The sequence below is a fragment of the Anolis sagrei genome, chromosome 6 (assembly GCF_037176765.1).
Source record: "Anolis sagrei isolate rAnoSag1 chromosome 6, rAnoSag1.mat, whole genome shotgun sequence".
In the NCBI taxonomy this organism is placed as follows: Eukaryota; Metazoa; Chordata; class Lepidosauria; order Squamata; family Dactyloidae; genus Anolis; species Anolis sagrei.
The window spans coordinates 67,350,974-67,367,034 of NC_090026.1; the positions used below are offsets into that span (position 1 = coordinate 67,350,974).

The 16,061-nt window shown below is 38.0% G+C and overlaps 1 protein-coding gene across 5 annotated transcripts in view; it reads left to right on the plus strand.

Annotated features, from left to right (window-relative positions):
* The window catches only part of GLI3 (GLI family zinc finger 3), a 264,261-nt gene that overhangs the window by 140,229 nt on the left and 107,971 nt on the right, over positions 1 to 16,061 (plus strand). For all 5 annotated transcript variants that reach the window (XM_060781580.2, XM_060781581.2, XM_067470174.1 and 2 more), the window contains one exon: positions 7,334 to 7,439. In XM_060781580.2, the coding sequence (XP_060637563.2) occupies positions 7,334 to 7,439 (106 nt within the window). The remainder of the gene's footprint in view (positions 1 to 7,333; positions 7,440 to 16,061) is intronic.

Below are 16,061 nucleotides of genomic sequence, written 5' to 3' on the forward strand. Positions count from 1 at the left end.
CAATTGAGGTGTGTGTAGTTGCTCCAATTTAAATCCTTTCTGATGGAATTGTTTTAAATAACTGTTTGAAAAAGATTTCCATATGAATACCGACAGAATTTCGAAGTTCTATGTTTTGTGCCCACTGTCATGTAGCATTTACTACTTACCTGTGTTTGAAGAGCTTTCATTCCCTCAGTAAAACCGATTCTGCTGGTTTAGTACATTATTCTCCCTGTCTCTCATTTAGCACGTTCTTTTTCTGGCAGTAGAGTACACAGCACTTAGCAGCTGGTTTGTGAAACCATCAGTCAGGAAATTGTATGATAAATAAGGGGTAGCCAGGTTTAGTGGCACTTTATTCTGCTTCAGCAGTTTTAGCTTGACTTTGGAAAAATCATCATGGGGTATTTTGTCAAGGATTGCTACAGGAAATGGTTAGAGTTCATCAACTTATTACACATACTACTTGAGTTATGATGTTCTATAGCTGTACTGCTCATGTGTAAATAATAAACTCAGAGCTGAATAATTATGGTGAATGCCAGTTATGTGGATTTCTTCTTGACATGCGAGGTGGGCATAGACAGCTCTCTTACAATGATGGAATACTTTGCCATTCTTCCCTCCCCATTCCCCCACTACTGGAATCAGGAAATAATGTGGAACCAAGATACAGTGAGAATTTAATGTGAGAAGACTCATGATAATTTTTTAAAGTGCATTTTAGGAGTATGGTTACAGTGTTTTAATTGCATGTAAAGTAGGCCCCCATTTCTATCAGGCCACTTTCCACAGTTTCAGTTACCCATAATTAACTGCGGCCCAAAAATAAATTCCCCTTATCCACAGATTTGTTATCTCTGATCAACTGTAATCTGAAAATATTAACAGTTTGGTATTATTTACAGTTCCAGTCATTCATGTTGGGTCTTGGAATGGATCCCCTGAAGATGGGGAGGGGACTGCTGTAATATCAAAGTACACTATACATGCCTATAACAACTTGCAGAGTAGGTCACATACTGTAGTTCTTTGTAAAGATTGGTGAGAAACCAAGAAGTAGATCATAACATGTAGCAGTCATATGGGTTTTTACTCCTCCCCCATTCCTTGTTTACCTATAGACAAAGAACAGGGAGACAGAATGCTAACAAATCAGAGATGCTCTATATAAGTCTCATTTAGTGTGTGAGGCAGCCCTATCTATTTTCCAAATGGGAAACATACTGTTGTGACATGTATCATTGTAATAGAATCAATAACTTGCATCAGATCCTTTCTACTTTACTAACCACTCCAAACTCCCTTGGGGAGATGGGATGAGGTATAAAGTTGTTGTTGTTGTTGTTGTTGTTGTTGTTGTTGTTGTTGTTGTTGTTATATACTTGGTAGGACTTTCGGTGAGCACTGTCAGTATGCAATTATTCATTAATACGTAGTCCATGAAGTTGTTTTGATTCATCAAACAAACCCAATAACTTTGTGTACTTACAACATGTTGCGTTGTAGAACAAGATAAATGAAATAAATTGACTGCACTACATGAGATATGGCTCTCTTGAGCTTAAAAAGGACCAAGATGGCACTGCCCATGCCATCATTAATCAGAGTCCTGGGGCCCATTTACCACTGAAGCAGCCCTGGATCTGACCATTGCATAGATAGCCTGGGAGCTCATCTGCTGTACTGGGCAGTCCACATTGAACCGCCTCCATATCACTGCCATGATTACTCATAGCTAGCCACGAAGGTCAATGTGAGCTCCTGGCCAACACAGGTGCCTTTGCTGACATCAGGTCTCCTGGTTAACTAGCAAGAAGGAGAGTGGTGATCTCCCCTCCTTTCTGGTCTTATGGCCTCACCTGCTGATATCAGAACTGGGTCCCCATGTAACAAGGAGGTCACGTGGATGCCCTGTTCTGATGTCAGGAGAGATGTCTGCAATAGCCAGGTGCTTGCACTGAACTCCATGCCCAACTAGGAGCAGCAATGGCAGCAACACAACTGTAATTCACCCACTTTACCTTTGCTGATGAGTGCAGGGAAAGAGTGATACTGATGGTGTCTGATCTGAACAGTAAGTCAGTCCAAATTGGACCAGTCCCACTATCAAGACTGCCCCAAAGTCTGAGTTACTCCAGAGTTTTCAGCAAATGCCAATGTATTCCTGTCTTTGCCTAAAGTGAGACAAAGTCAGTTTCAAGCATAAAAGAAACAAACAAACCTCAACACTAAATGGAAGTGACATGGGGACAGCCATCCTGCCAGGTTGGGTGAGTACAATTTTTTTGTAAGTGTAGTCAAACTCCAAATTGGAACCTGTGTAAATTCAGATGAGATTTTGTAGACTCTAGTTTCACAATTTAGATTTTAATGATAACTGCCCATAGATAACCTCTTGATTGGTTTTATATAGTTCAATGTAAGAATAGAAGAGTAGAAGCAGTACTCTACAAATGAAAGAAACCTTTCCTGACAACTTTTCAGTAGAAAAAAAATTCCAACCCATGTACAACCATTAATAAGATATCAAACAATAAAAGCTGGATGGATTATTTCAGTTTCAGTATCGTGTAGTTACTAGTCATGGGCCTGAAATTTGTCCCATTCATTTCATTCGTGTTTCTGTTTCATTCCACGAAATGGAAAAGCCCTCCTGAAATGAAAATGCAGTTGATATGAAAGGCAGGCGAGAAGAGGAACACCTGATGGTTGGTCAGGCCAAGTCCATTGCAGAGACACCCATGTGGAGGGAAGTAATGACATGGGTATGCAGATGATTTCTTGATAGACATAAGTGTGCAGTTCAATTGAAACGAAGATGCAAGATTCAAGAAGACAAAGGTGACAGCTCCAAATAACGAGAGTCTTGCCTCCCATTTAGGAGACTAATGTATTCATATTTGTTTATCCTTTTCTTCTGTGGGAATGTCAAGCCTCCAGTCTTAGTTAAGTGGATCTTGAGATCTTAAGCTCATCTTGGTGACAAAAGGATCACCTGTCTTACATGTTTACACAAACGATTGGATTTTATCTGGCTTGGGAGATCGTTAGAAGAACCCTTTGTTAATTATGTAGGACTCTCCATTCTCAGGAGCTTATGCATACAGGGGGCATGGGGGCAGTAGCTGCCTTCAAGATAAATTTGATACAAATTTATATATTCATAAATTGGTACAGTATACAAACAATACAAGTTACACAAAAAGTCATTTGATACATTTATTAAAGATCTAGCTTTAATGGATTTTGGGTTACAATTGCTGCTAGGTCCTACCGGAGCCTCTAGCAGTTTCGATATTGCAAAACTTAGAAACCATGGAAAAAGGTTTAAAAATCATATCTCTTGTTTGAAGTTTTCTTATTGTTCATAATATTTTGGGGAGGCAGCTGCTATGGCTTGACAAAAATGTCACATTCTACTATTATACATTTCTTTTACTACACACCTTGGGATACACACAATCATGTAGTAGGCATGAATTCCTCTGTAATGTTTGGTTAGGCTTTTGTTTTTGATTAGGAAGACAATTCTGTTTGTTCTGTAAAACTCTTGAGAATTTTTCATCTAGTATTGTTATAATCGTGTGGACCATTTCAAAGCATATTCTAGCTGACCATTATTCTTGAGGCTCCTCAACTGATGTGCCGTCATGCTTGGGGGCTATTATTCTTAATGAAGGAGGGATGGACGTGGCATCTTTCCCCCAAGGGATTGCTTCTTGCCCTCCTTAAGGAAACTGGAACTCTCAAAAACCCAAAACGCTGTAAATAACTCAAAATAAGTTTTATTGATCACAAAGAGTTATTTCTTAAAACAATAAGCTGGAAACTTCAGAGGGGCGAAGGAAAATATATGTTACAGTCTCAATTAGTCCGGGGTCCAAGGTGTTTGAAGCTGAGAAGCCTCATCAAGTTTCCTCTTTCCTCAATGGCTGTGAATGCCGGAGCAAACCACAACCCCAGCTCAGATGGCCTATGTTTTGAAGACCTTTTTTGAAGACTCAGGATCTTCCTTTGGTGCCAAAAGAACCAGTTTGAAGGCGCTTGAGACTTCCAACGTCATTCAGGTTGGTCTGAACATGAAGCACAAGTCTCAAGGGTAAAAAACCTCAGAACTGGTGCTAAGAGGTAACTTAAATCAAGGTCTTTTAGAGTCAAGTCTCTTACTCATGTCCATCTGGTACAAACTCTGATGGCAGAATGAAAAGAAGGGAAACACTCCCCTCCTGCAGGAAGAGGTGGAGCCAAACAGTACTGATTGACAGCTATAAGTAACCAATCCAGACAACTATACATAAGCAGGGTAAAAGGGGCAGGATTAAGCATGATACAACAGTTTAAATCTTGCAACTAACAGTTCTATACATAGGTGGCGCCACTCGCGCCGTCACAACTGAAGGATGACCGTCATTGAGTCGTTTTATTGAGTTCCTATATTGAGAGAAAGGCAGGATAAAACATAACGTAAATGAACAAACAAAATAAGTGTTCAAATCATGTAGCTTAATTAGAGGCTGCTTTTCCATGTAGTTTATATAAAGTAACCATAAACGGTTCCTACATCTTGTTGGTTTCTATAGTAGTAGCAACTCTGCAGCATTTTGACACTTCTAGTTGTACTGTTAGAGTGGTATTGCTTGAATGTATGTGTGTACTCAACATTTCAACATGTTTGCAATCTTCTTTTCTTTTCCCTTCCTTATCCATACCGTGGGCAAGTCCTCATTTATTTCTAGTTTTACTTGCTTCTTTCTTTACTGCTTCTCTATTTACGTCTAAAGCATATCACATTTAGGCTACTCCACTTCTTTGGTGTAGCTAAGTGCCACGTGATTATAGGATTATTATCAACTCTGTGATTCTGTTGTCTCACAAGTTCCATAAGACACCTTCTTGAAAAATATAAGCTGACATTCTGTTCTCCATTTAACATCAACAGCTGTAGTGTGTTAGCATTGACTTTGAAGAAACAAAGCAAAACAAAGTTTATAGTTTGCTTATACAGGCTGTCCCTGAGTTACAAATATCAGACTTACAAAAGACTCACAGTTAAGAACAAATGTGAGACAAAAGGAACTGAGAGAAATCTACCACTCAGAAGGGAAATTCACTTCGGAAAGAGTTATCATGGGGAAAAGGTGTCTCCATTGAAGCTTTATGACCAATCCTTGTTTCCACAACAGGCCAAATTTTACAAAATCTTGTTATCACAGGGACAGAAAGCAAGGTGAAATTTTCTAAACGGGCGCAGACAGCAAAACAAACACCACAGGTTGTCAACCTTTCCCTCTGCTATCCAAAGATAGATAGACAGACCAGACATAGGCTGGAGTTACACTTTAAAAATGTACCTGTTCCAACTTACACACAAATTCAACTTAAAAACAAGCCAACAAAACCTATTTTGTTCCTAACTTGGGGACTGCCTGTTGTTGCTGGTATGATTCATGGAGCTGTGGTGTCAGAATTCAAAGACAAATAATTATGAGGCTTAACATTCTGAAATATCTGTGCCCCTGTGCATATTTGCTTGTTTCTACAAGGTATTAAATATCAATAACTTTGTTTTCCACTCAATGTGTTCATTTTAAAACTGCAGATATGTTTAAAGTTCCTCAATATTAGCTATACAGGGTTCTCTTTTTCATATTACTGTACTTGCTGAAGTATTACTCTGCAGTTTTGATGTTTTGATTTTTGATATACATTATAATATTATATCTTACTAGTATTTATTAAGATTTCTTTATTCTGTAACTTTTTTAAAAGCATGTTTTAATAAAAATAAATATCAGGGTATACTTGTGAAAGACTGGCTGATCCCTTTGATCTGACACTTCACATATGCACGTAGTAATTATTTATTAAGGACTTCTTTATGTAATTTTCCATTAAAGCAATGAAAAGAGAATATTAAAATTAAGACATGAATATTCATGCTTTCCAAGGCAAATTGGATGAGCCAAACTCTGTCTCTTGTACACTTTGCTTGGACTCATGTAAATGAAAAGTACATGGTCTCTGTGGAATGCTATCCTATCATGCTTCTCTACTCTTATTTGCAGGACTTCTACCATTATGTAATGGTGCCAAAGAACATGATGTTTAAAATTTGGTCTTGGAATAGCATTTAACTTTCTAAAAAGTTTAGCATGTTCCCATCTCCAAAGAGCCATGTGGCTATGATGGGAATAAATCTTACCTCATTAGAACTTTTTTTTTTTTTGCTTGCAGAAAAACTTCTGGTTCAGTTTGTTTTCTCCAGACAAAAAAATGATTGAATAGCTGTTGATAGGAAAGACTGCTTGTGACCTAGAAGAATCCCTCTCTGTTGAAGTAAATAGAGCTGGGTCCATAAGTCTGATCAGGAAATATTCCTAGGATAGACTTGATTTATTTATTTATTTACTATATTTATATACCGCCTTTCTCAGCCCGTGGGCGACTCAGGGCGGTTGATAGCGTATGGACTGCCTAATCACTGAATCTGCTTTCTTTACTTGATAATATATAATAGTTTAAAATTATGGAATGTATCATACAAGATAATAGAAAATGTAGAAATGTGTGTTACTTCCAGCATCTGTATAGATATACGAGGGGTATTTTTTCAGTAAGGTCCGTTTGAACATAAGTACACAATGAAAGTTTATTTCAAAAAAGTAAATTTATTTTCAGAAAGTACATACTTCACTCTATTTTTCGACATAGTTGCCAAGTTTGTTCAAACACTTATCATACCTCTGAACCAATTTTAAAATACCCTCTTCATAAAACCTTGCCACCTGCTCCGATAACCAAGAGTTCACTGTAATCAAAGAAGGGTGACCGGAGTGGTCCTCATCATGGACATTGTCACAGCCATCTTTGAATTGTCGTACCCACTTACGCACTTTGCTTTCACTCATAACACTATCACCGTACACTTCACAAATCTGTCGATGAATTTCTGCAGCAGGCAGGTTCCTTGCTGACAAAAACCGTATCACTGAGTGAACCTCACATGCAAAGGGTGAGTTGATAGTCTTAAACATTTTAAAGCACAGGACAGAAAAGTACTGGTTAGCTACAGAGCAGAAACTGAGCACAGTTGTTCCCGAGGCATGCCAGTACACGACGCATGCGCTCATTGCGGTATACGTGTGAACTACTAGTGTCTACAACAAAATGGACCTTACTTAAAAAATACCCCTCGTAGAATTTAACATTCTGTTTACCTGGGTGCATAATTATGTTTTCATTTTATTTGTAGTGTAAGATGTACAAATAATCCTTCTTGCTGGATTTTTTTAAAAAAAAATCATTCTCTTGAGATTTAGAATAACATGTGAAAATATTTTTTTTCCAGATCCACCTCACCTTTTTCCTGCATTCCACCCTCCTGTACCAATTGATGCAAGACATCACGAGGGACGTTATCATTATGAACCATCCCCCATTCCTCCGTTACATGTGTAAGTATGAATATTTGTACCACTCAACAGGCACATTATAGAGGAACTATGGAGATCAGGCCTAATGAATGTTAGTGTATTCGCATTTAGCTTTACAGGTTTGGCAACATTGTGCTGAAATAGTTGGAGATTTCCTTCCAATACATGTTGGCATTCTGGCTTATTTTGAATATATATTCCCAAGTTCAGAAAACATACCCTGGATATTTGAAAAACATGACATTGGCACAATATGGTACTGCCTCTCTACTTCCTTCCTTTTGCATGCTGGCTTTAATGCAGAGAGCCCAGTTTGTTTAAACCACATTGTTCCATTCCAGCCCAAAACGGGGAACTCTGATTTAATATCTGTTGATAAATTAAGAAATTAAGTCAACAAATATTGTCATAAATAGTCAAGATTCAAGATAGGGTAACACTCAGGAGATAGTTTTTGGATGACAAGGAAATGTGGTTATGTCTAATAAAGTTTCCTTGTAAGAAAACGTGGTTAAGTCTAATAAATTTTCCTTGTAAGATTAATAAAACTGCTTCATATTCTGGTTTCTGATCCTAGTTAAAGGTTTAATTGCATGGTACACCTCTGAGTATTCCTTGCACAGGAATACCCTGTGAGATTCACGGGGTTGTTATAAGTTGACAGTGACTTGAAGACACATACATAGAGAGAACAATGTATAATGTTTAAACCAGGCAAAGGAAAGGAGGAGGAATTTGTATTGGAAATGGGAGTGAAGTAGGAACTGTCTTTCCACAAAGCTGCCTATTGATTTGCAAAATGAAGCATTTAATAAAGTTTTGTTATACCTTTGGAGAAGTTTCCTTGAAAAAAGAGGGCAAGAAGTAATCTAGGACAGGCTGGTTGGTGGTGATTCTGCATCTAGTCTCTTGATTGATGGGACTGTCATCCAAATAGAGTAGGACATATGACAGAGCACACAGTTTACACTAAGATAAAGTAAAAATCGTAGTGATACTATGTGCTAGAAAGAGAAAAATGTCTTATGCAGAATTAAAAATTGCCCTGTTGCAGATGGAGAGAGGTATGCCAACAAGTTGGAAGGGGATAGTGGTGAAAATATCTTGCATCTTGGACTGTAAAATGCAGAAGAACTACTCCATAAGAACCCAAATCCGCAAAGCAAATTCAGTCTTTACTAAAAGGTTTGATAGATACATTTAATCATCTCTAATAATCCCTCATGAACAGTGAAGAAAAGAAGAAAAGCACAAGTAATTCATTGAAGAATAATGCTAGTTGTTTAGATGGCAGATTGCTTCTCCATGGCTATTAGTTACAGCTGTGTAATTACATATATGCCGGAGTAAAAAAAAATGAAGTTGTTTTAAAACAACTCCTCCTCGGTGAGCAGAATTAATTGATATTAGCTATCCTAACTACATACCCAAGTTACACACACAATATTTTACCAGCAGTTATTTTGGATCAGTCGCTTATTAGCCAAATTGTAATTTCAGAAGAAATTGGCCTGAAGGCTAGCAATAAATCTGTGTTTCAGGCTTCCATCACCATTAAAAAATCTCTCTGTTTATTTATAGCAGCGATGGAGGAGGGGAGGGGATAAAAAGAAGAGGAGACTTCCAAGAACTTGTGATTTATTTTTTCCATTGAGATGATTTGCATCAGTTGTTTGAAATGTATTTAGTTGTACAGGAAAATTTATTTGAATGGTCTGAATTAAACTGGCTTAAAAGGGCGATCATTTTAAAGACACCCAGTACAGTCATTTCTGAGGATTATCTGTAAATTCATCATGAGAATTAATGGTTTTTCACAACTAGTTAATGGTATTCACAACTGTGAATTGCTGTGTATTTTTTCACTGCCTTTTTGGAAACAGCCCAGATATGTGGCAAAACATACACACACACACACACACACACGTGTATGTGTGTGTGCGTGTGCACGCATGATTATAGTGACTGTTATTAAATAGACACAGTTAGTAATCAGTCATAAGGAAAAAAAGAAAGCATTTTTATTAGAGGTTTGTTTTTTGGGAGAGCCACATAGAGGTGAGTTGCTGTTTCGACCAGAGTGCTTCATTTTCACTGAGAGCCTTCAAGGGCTGTTTGTAATTGTAAGACTGTAGAAATGTTGCCCTGGCATTGAAAACCTAATACATGGTTATGAATGAATGAATGATAATTGTAATAATCATAAAACTAATCATAAAACGAATCATCATCATCATCATAGAAAGATGCAACTATGATGATCTGGCACTGAAGACCTAATACATGGTTTTATATAAATAAATGAATAATAGTAATAGTAATATGTGGCGTCGAAGGCCCTCCAAATCAGCCCAAACACGACTGGATACCTTTCTAAGGTCCTATGACGTGGCAATAAAAGCGGCACAGAAATCATTTCTTGCTGCTAATATTGCATCTGCAAAGAACTGTCTGGCTGAACTATTCTGAGTTGTCAGAGAACAGTTAAACCCGCCGAAGAGCGAGATCCCTGATGACTCGGTAGCTCACTGTGAAGCATTAGCTCAATTCTTTGCGAATAACGTTGCACTGATTCAGTCTGATTTCGACACCATGTTAACAGCAGTCTCTGAGGATGTAACACGAGCACCTGCTTGTCCGGTTTTATTGGATTCATTTCAATTGGTTCAGCCTGAGGACATGGACAGGATCCTTGTAGAAGTGAGACCTACCACATGCATCCTAGACCACTGTCCATCCTGGCTGATAAAAGAACTCAGAGGGGGTTTGGCAGAGTGGGTAGAAGTGGTGGTTAATGCCTCCTTACAGGAGGTAAAATTTCCAGCGAGCTTAAAACAAGCTATTATAAAACCGCTGTTGAAAAAACCATCACTGGACCTCACTCAATTAGACAACTATCAGCCAGTTTCCAATCTCCCCTATTTGAGCAAAGTCGTGGAACATGTGGTTGCATCGCAACTCCAGGGGTTTCTGGTAGACACGGATTATCTAGATGCAGCACAGTCTGGTTTTAGGCCGGGACATGGGACTGAGACAGCCTTGGTCACCTCGGTAGATGATCTTCTCCGGGAACTGGACAGGGGAGTGTGTCCCTGTTGGTTCTGCTGGACCTCTCAGCGGCCTTCGATACCATTGACCACGGTATCCTTCTGGGATGCCTCGTAGACATGGGACTTGGGGGTACTGCTTTGCAGTGGCTCCGGTCCTTTCTCGAGGGATGGTCCCAGAAGGTGTTACTGGATGACACCTGTTCGACCCCACAACCATTGTTGTGTGGAGTCCCACAGGGTTCAATTCTGTCCCCGATGTTGTTTAACATCTACATGAAGCTGCTGGGGGGAGATCATTCGGAGTTTCAGAATGAGATGTTATCTCTATGCAGATGATGTCCAAATCTGTCACTCCTTCTCGCCTGTCACCAAGGAGGCTGTCCAGACCAACTGGTGCTTGGCTGCTGTGTCGGACTGGATGAAGAAGGGTTCAGACTTCTTAATAAATGGAGTTTTATTGAGAGGAGGCAATAACAGACAACCAAACGCCTCTCCCTGAAACACATACTGGTGTCATTCAGGTAAAGTTTGGAAAGCGGCTTTTTAGAAAAATAGTATACATAGAAAAGTAGTAATAGAATGATATAGGGATGCAATTTTGCACCAATTTTCTTCTTAAAGGAAGCAACAAACAATTTTAGCAATTTCCATTTCATTGCAAGTGTCTTCAAAAACTGCGTCATTTTCTATGACTGTTTGTCAGCTGGGATTTACTCTGTTCAGAATTTACGTATGTTTGTTTTAAACATAAAATAGCATTTTCTGCACAGGAAACAGCATTTCTGATATATTGAATCTAGTGCCAAACAAGTCCTTACACTTTGCTGTAGAGCTGAGTTGCAAAATTTCTCATTAGCCAGGGGGTGATTTTTTGAATCCCATATCATATGTTCATGGGAGCATCTCTTGTTCTTGCATCAGCTTCATGGCATTACAGTGCTTACAAAATACAAGTGTACCTTTTTGCACCAGAACTCCTTCTTTCATCATTCATAGGTTCCAACAAATATATAACATTCATTCTTTATCTGTACTGCAGCAGAAGTCCATTAGCAGTCTTCTCTTTGATCTATATATCTGATCTGAATTTTTATGTGTATGTGTACAATTCCAAATCCAGTTCTACTTCATCTCTAGTAATAATTTCAGGGAAAGGGTTCAGTGTAAAATTCTAGAGATCTCACCCAAACCATATAATAGGAGGTCTCTCTCTCTCTCTCTCTAAATATGTATATCTCAATGGTTGAAGACCTAGTGTATATGAATCAATATGAAGGACTTTCTGTCATCTGACTCGCAGCACAATTCTCTACTAATATTTTAGTTAAAAAGTCCCGTAATGGTAGAAATGACACAGCCTCACCACCAAAAGTTGTAATGCAAAAGGAAAGTTATTAAAAAGGAAGAGGAAATTGTCAGCTTGGGATTCTTGATTCTTGTTTAAGAAGTTTTGGAAAGTAGTAAGTTTAGTTCACTGCGCAATTTGTGCAGCTGATCACCAAGCTGGATCCTTTTAGTTGACACAACAGTGGCAGGTAGTGGCTGGAGGCAGGGGACTATCAGCTAGAGTTCCATCCTAGCATAATGGAGGATATCTGACTTCTGCTGTTTCTTTGTCTTTAGATGTATCAATAGTTTCCTGTTGGTAGCTGAAAGATTTTCTAAAATACATATTTATAAACATTGTCCTGAAAATCTTCAAAGGTTAGCAATGGGGAACATGTGGCCTTTAATTAATTGTAGGGGATGCTGGGAATGGCTGTCCAACAATGTATGGAAAGCTGCATATTCCCTATTTCTCTCCTAGAACTTCCAACAGACTTTTGTTGATAACAATTGTAGATTCATCTTCATTCTATAATAGTCTCTGACTACATATGGCTAACTGCTGCATCAGTAATTTACTTTTATGCATGGGTTGTTCATCTTGGACACAACCACAGAGTTATCAAATAATCATATTTTATATTTCATCTGTAGAATTTTGCCAAGGAGGCACTTCTTATTTTTAATTTATAACCTATCTAGTGTTGAGTTATAAAGTGGAATGTGTGTACATATTGGTGTATATGTATGTAACAATAGTCCGCAGGACAGAGACAAGAGTATGAAAGACGAGTGTTGTTCCATTTGCTGTTTGCAGTATCTATGAGAGATGTCTAACTTTTTCTAAGATGGAATATTGCTGGTTTAACTTTTGATACTTTTGCACTTTTCATATTTAAGAAAAATCATGATTAAGAAAAGGAAAGTTTCCACAGCGGACTGGAAATTTTGCAATTAGGTAATGAGGCTGGAGGTTATTTGTAACTTAGCACTTGGTTTGATTGGCAGACTTGGCAGATGGTTTTGATGGTTTTGTTACTATAACTTCTTTGTGTGTGCCACATGTCCATTTTGTCCCAGGCTTAAGTCTTCCTTCCCTGGAATTACTAGGAGTGAAACTGAAGTAAAGAATGTGTAAAAAAAGTTACTGCATTAGCACATTTCTAAATTCAAAAGAGCATATATGAAAACTAAATACAGCAAGGATTATTCTTACTAGGTATTCTCATTGAAAGATAAATGAGATCTTAGAAAATCATTTTAATTACTTAAGGAAGGAAATTCTTTATCCTGTGTTACTCTGGAGGAAAAATACATACATAAGAGTGAGAAACCCTTCAAAATAAAGGTTTGGCTTGATGATGGAATTGCTGTCAAATGTTGTTGTGTACTCTAAGACAAGCAGCCGCTGTTATAATTATGCTATCATATCCTATCATTAAAGATTCCATTGAAAAAAGGTTTATAAATTACTCCTCATCTTAGATAAACCACCCCATATTAAGGCATCAACGATATGGTACAGAATTAAATTAGAATCTCATAAAATGAAATATGTTCTGTATTAGCTGTTTGACACTTAATTTGCCTCCAAATGAGTAGAGGAAATCACAAATTAACCTGCCTTTGTTTTTCCAACCATAGCTTATTAGGTGTTAGAACAACTGCAATTACAGCTGGATAATAATCCCCCCCCAACCTTATGAATATGTACTGAAATGTGTCACTTTGAGTTAATGAAACCTGTTCGTTAGGACTTGTTTAGATTTCTTAGAATTCTTCTTGCACATCTTCAGTTTACAGCTTAGCATGAAGGAGCATAACATTTAAACTGTTTTTCAGAAGCAGCGTTTAGAGAACATTTGTTTGCATGTTGCTTTCTAAACTCAAGGTACACTTCTGTGTTTAAAAGTAACAATTCCAAAACCAAGCTATGTTTGAATGTACATTAAATATTTGAATAACTAAAATAATATTAATATTCAAAACCGCTGTGGTTTTGCTTGCTCAAGGACCAAATAATGCACATGTTATAAATTTCTTCTGACAGTTGACAATTTGTGCAAAATTGTTTTCAGTAAACTTAAAAAATGTAAAAGAAAAATCTGTTAAATTGTGGTTCATGGAATTTCATTCATTACAACTTTTCCATCTATGAAGAAATGACAGTATGTAATCCAATATACATGGCTGTTTGCAGTAGCACTGAATATTGAGACTGAAAAGAAAAAAACATTCAATGTATGGTTGCTTAGTTGTTATACCAAGTTGTGTGTTAGACAAAGCATCTTAAACTGTGTGTACCAAAGTGCCGTAGGTGAATGATGATGTGACGAAAGGCTCCCCCCCCCCCACACATAGGGGGTGTCCAAATCACTGGGGGAAAGGAAAGGGGATGTGAAGGAGAGAGAAAGAAACTGGCACAAGTTGGGCAATGTAGGAGGAGAAGGAGGAAGGAGAAGGAAGGAGGGTGATATGGATTGAGGCGAGGAGATATGTTTGGAAGTGAAGGAAACCTCTGCCAGCTCCAACTGCACCCCTTGCTTGAAAGAAATCTAATTGTTGTTTTGAAGAATTCACCTTAATCTTGCTTCAGATCTTGCCTTGGAATAAGGTGGGCCCACTTTATCCACAGATTCAACCATCCATGGCTTCAGTCTGTCTACCTACCTACCTACCTACCTACCTATTTACCTACATCCCAAAGCAAACCACTTTATATAAGTGACACCATTTTACTACATCCTTTTTGATCATGATATCCACAGAGGACCCTGAACTAAACCCCAGTGAATGTGGACAGCCTATTGTAGTTTACTTAAGAAGTCTCTTTTATGCACTACTAGACTTAGACATTCACTATTTTTTATTACTGTGGTACAGTTAGCCTTCCGTATTTAGAGATTTTCCCATCCAATATTTTTAAAAAGTTTTATTTGTACACCTATGTTATATACCTATAAATCTGGGATCATATAAACATTTCTTGGGCGGGGGAAAGAGGTCGTGAGTTGAAAAAGTTTAAGAAGCTTTGTTTTAGAGCATATCTTCTTCCTGATATTAAGTGAATTTTAAAAAGGTTTAAATTGCTAAACATTTAAGAATAATTAAGTGAGATGTTGGAGAAGTCTGTTTGGAAAAAGGTGGGCATCAAATGTTGAAAATGGCTTGGGGTAGAGGCAATTCACACTAAGTATATATAAGTTAATACAACAGAATAGCAGGTCTTCCACCTTATTCTTATAATGGAGACATCAATTGCATATTATTTTTCCCATCCAGCAATTGACTTTTTGCAATATTTTTTTTTGGTCGTGTCAGTAGCGACTTGAGAAACTGCAAGTAGCTTCTGGTGTGAGAGAATTGGCCGTCTGTAAGGACTTTGCCCGGGGGACGCCTAGATGATTTGATGTTTTTATCATCCTTGTGGGAGGCTTCTCTCATGTCTCCGCATGAGGAGCTGATAGAGGGAGCTCATCCACCTCTCCCCAGACTCGAACCTGCGATCTGTCGGACTTCAGTCCTGCCGGCACAGGGATTTAACCACTGTGCCACCGGGGGCTCCTTTTTTTTTGCAAGATAGGAAAGAGGAAGCCATGTATCTAGACTGGAATAGTGGTCTCCTACTTAGGTATGAAATACTAGATCATTTAGCAGAACTCAATGGGAATTTTATATAGATTTAGCAATCTTTAGATCCATATATGTATGAAACTCTCAGGTCTGAAGTTCATAAATCATCCTTTGGAAGTTGCCTGCAACATATCTTACAGTTGATGCTCATAACAGGTAAAGGATATTGAGTGCCTCTCAAGTCCAGTGCTATATGACCTTAATATGACAAAATTGCTCCCTGGGAGCAAATGTCTGAGTTGTTCTCTGAATATATATATGGGGCTAGATTTACACGGCTGGGCATTGAAATTCAAGAACATGTCTTACACAGTAAGGTATTATATACATGTGTAAATGTAAATGTTTCAATTTGAAATTGTACACATAGGCAATATATTTTAGAAAATAAATGTGCATTTCTCTAAAGGTGCTTCTTTATTATAATTGAAAATCCATTATTCTTTTCTTATCTGTTAAAGAATACTCATTCCAAATATACAGTGCTTTTGGGATATTGGCTTGTCAGACAACAGTCTTGTATTCTTCTTTGTGCTGTAGTCAACATTATTAGCCAGTGAGCAGATGCTAATTGCAGTATTCAAATTTGGTCAACTGGAAGCTTACTGGCTCTGTAAAGGCTGCTGTCAGACCT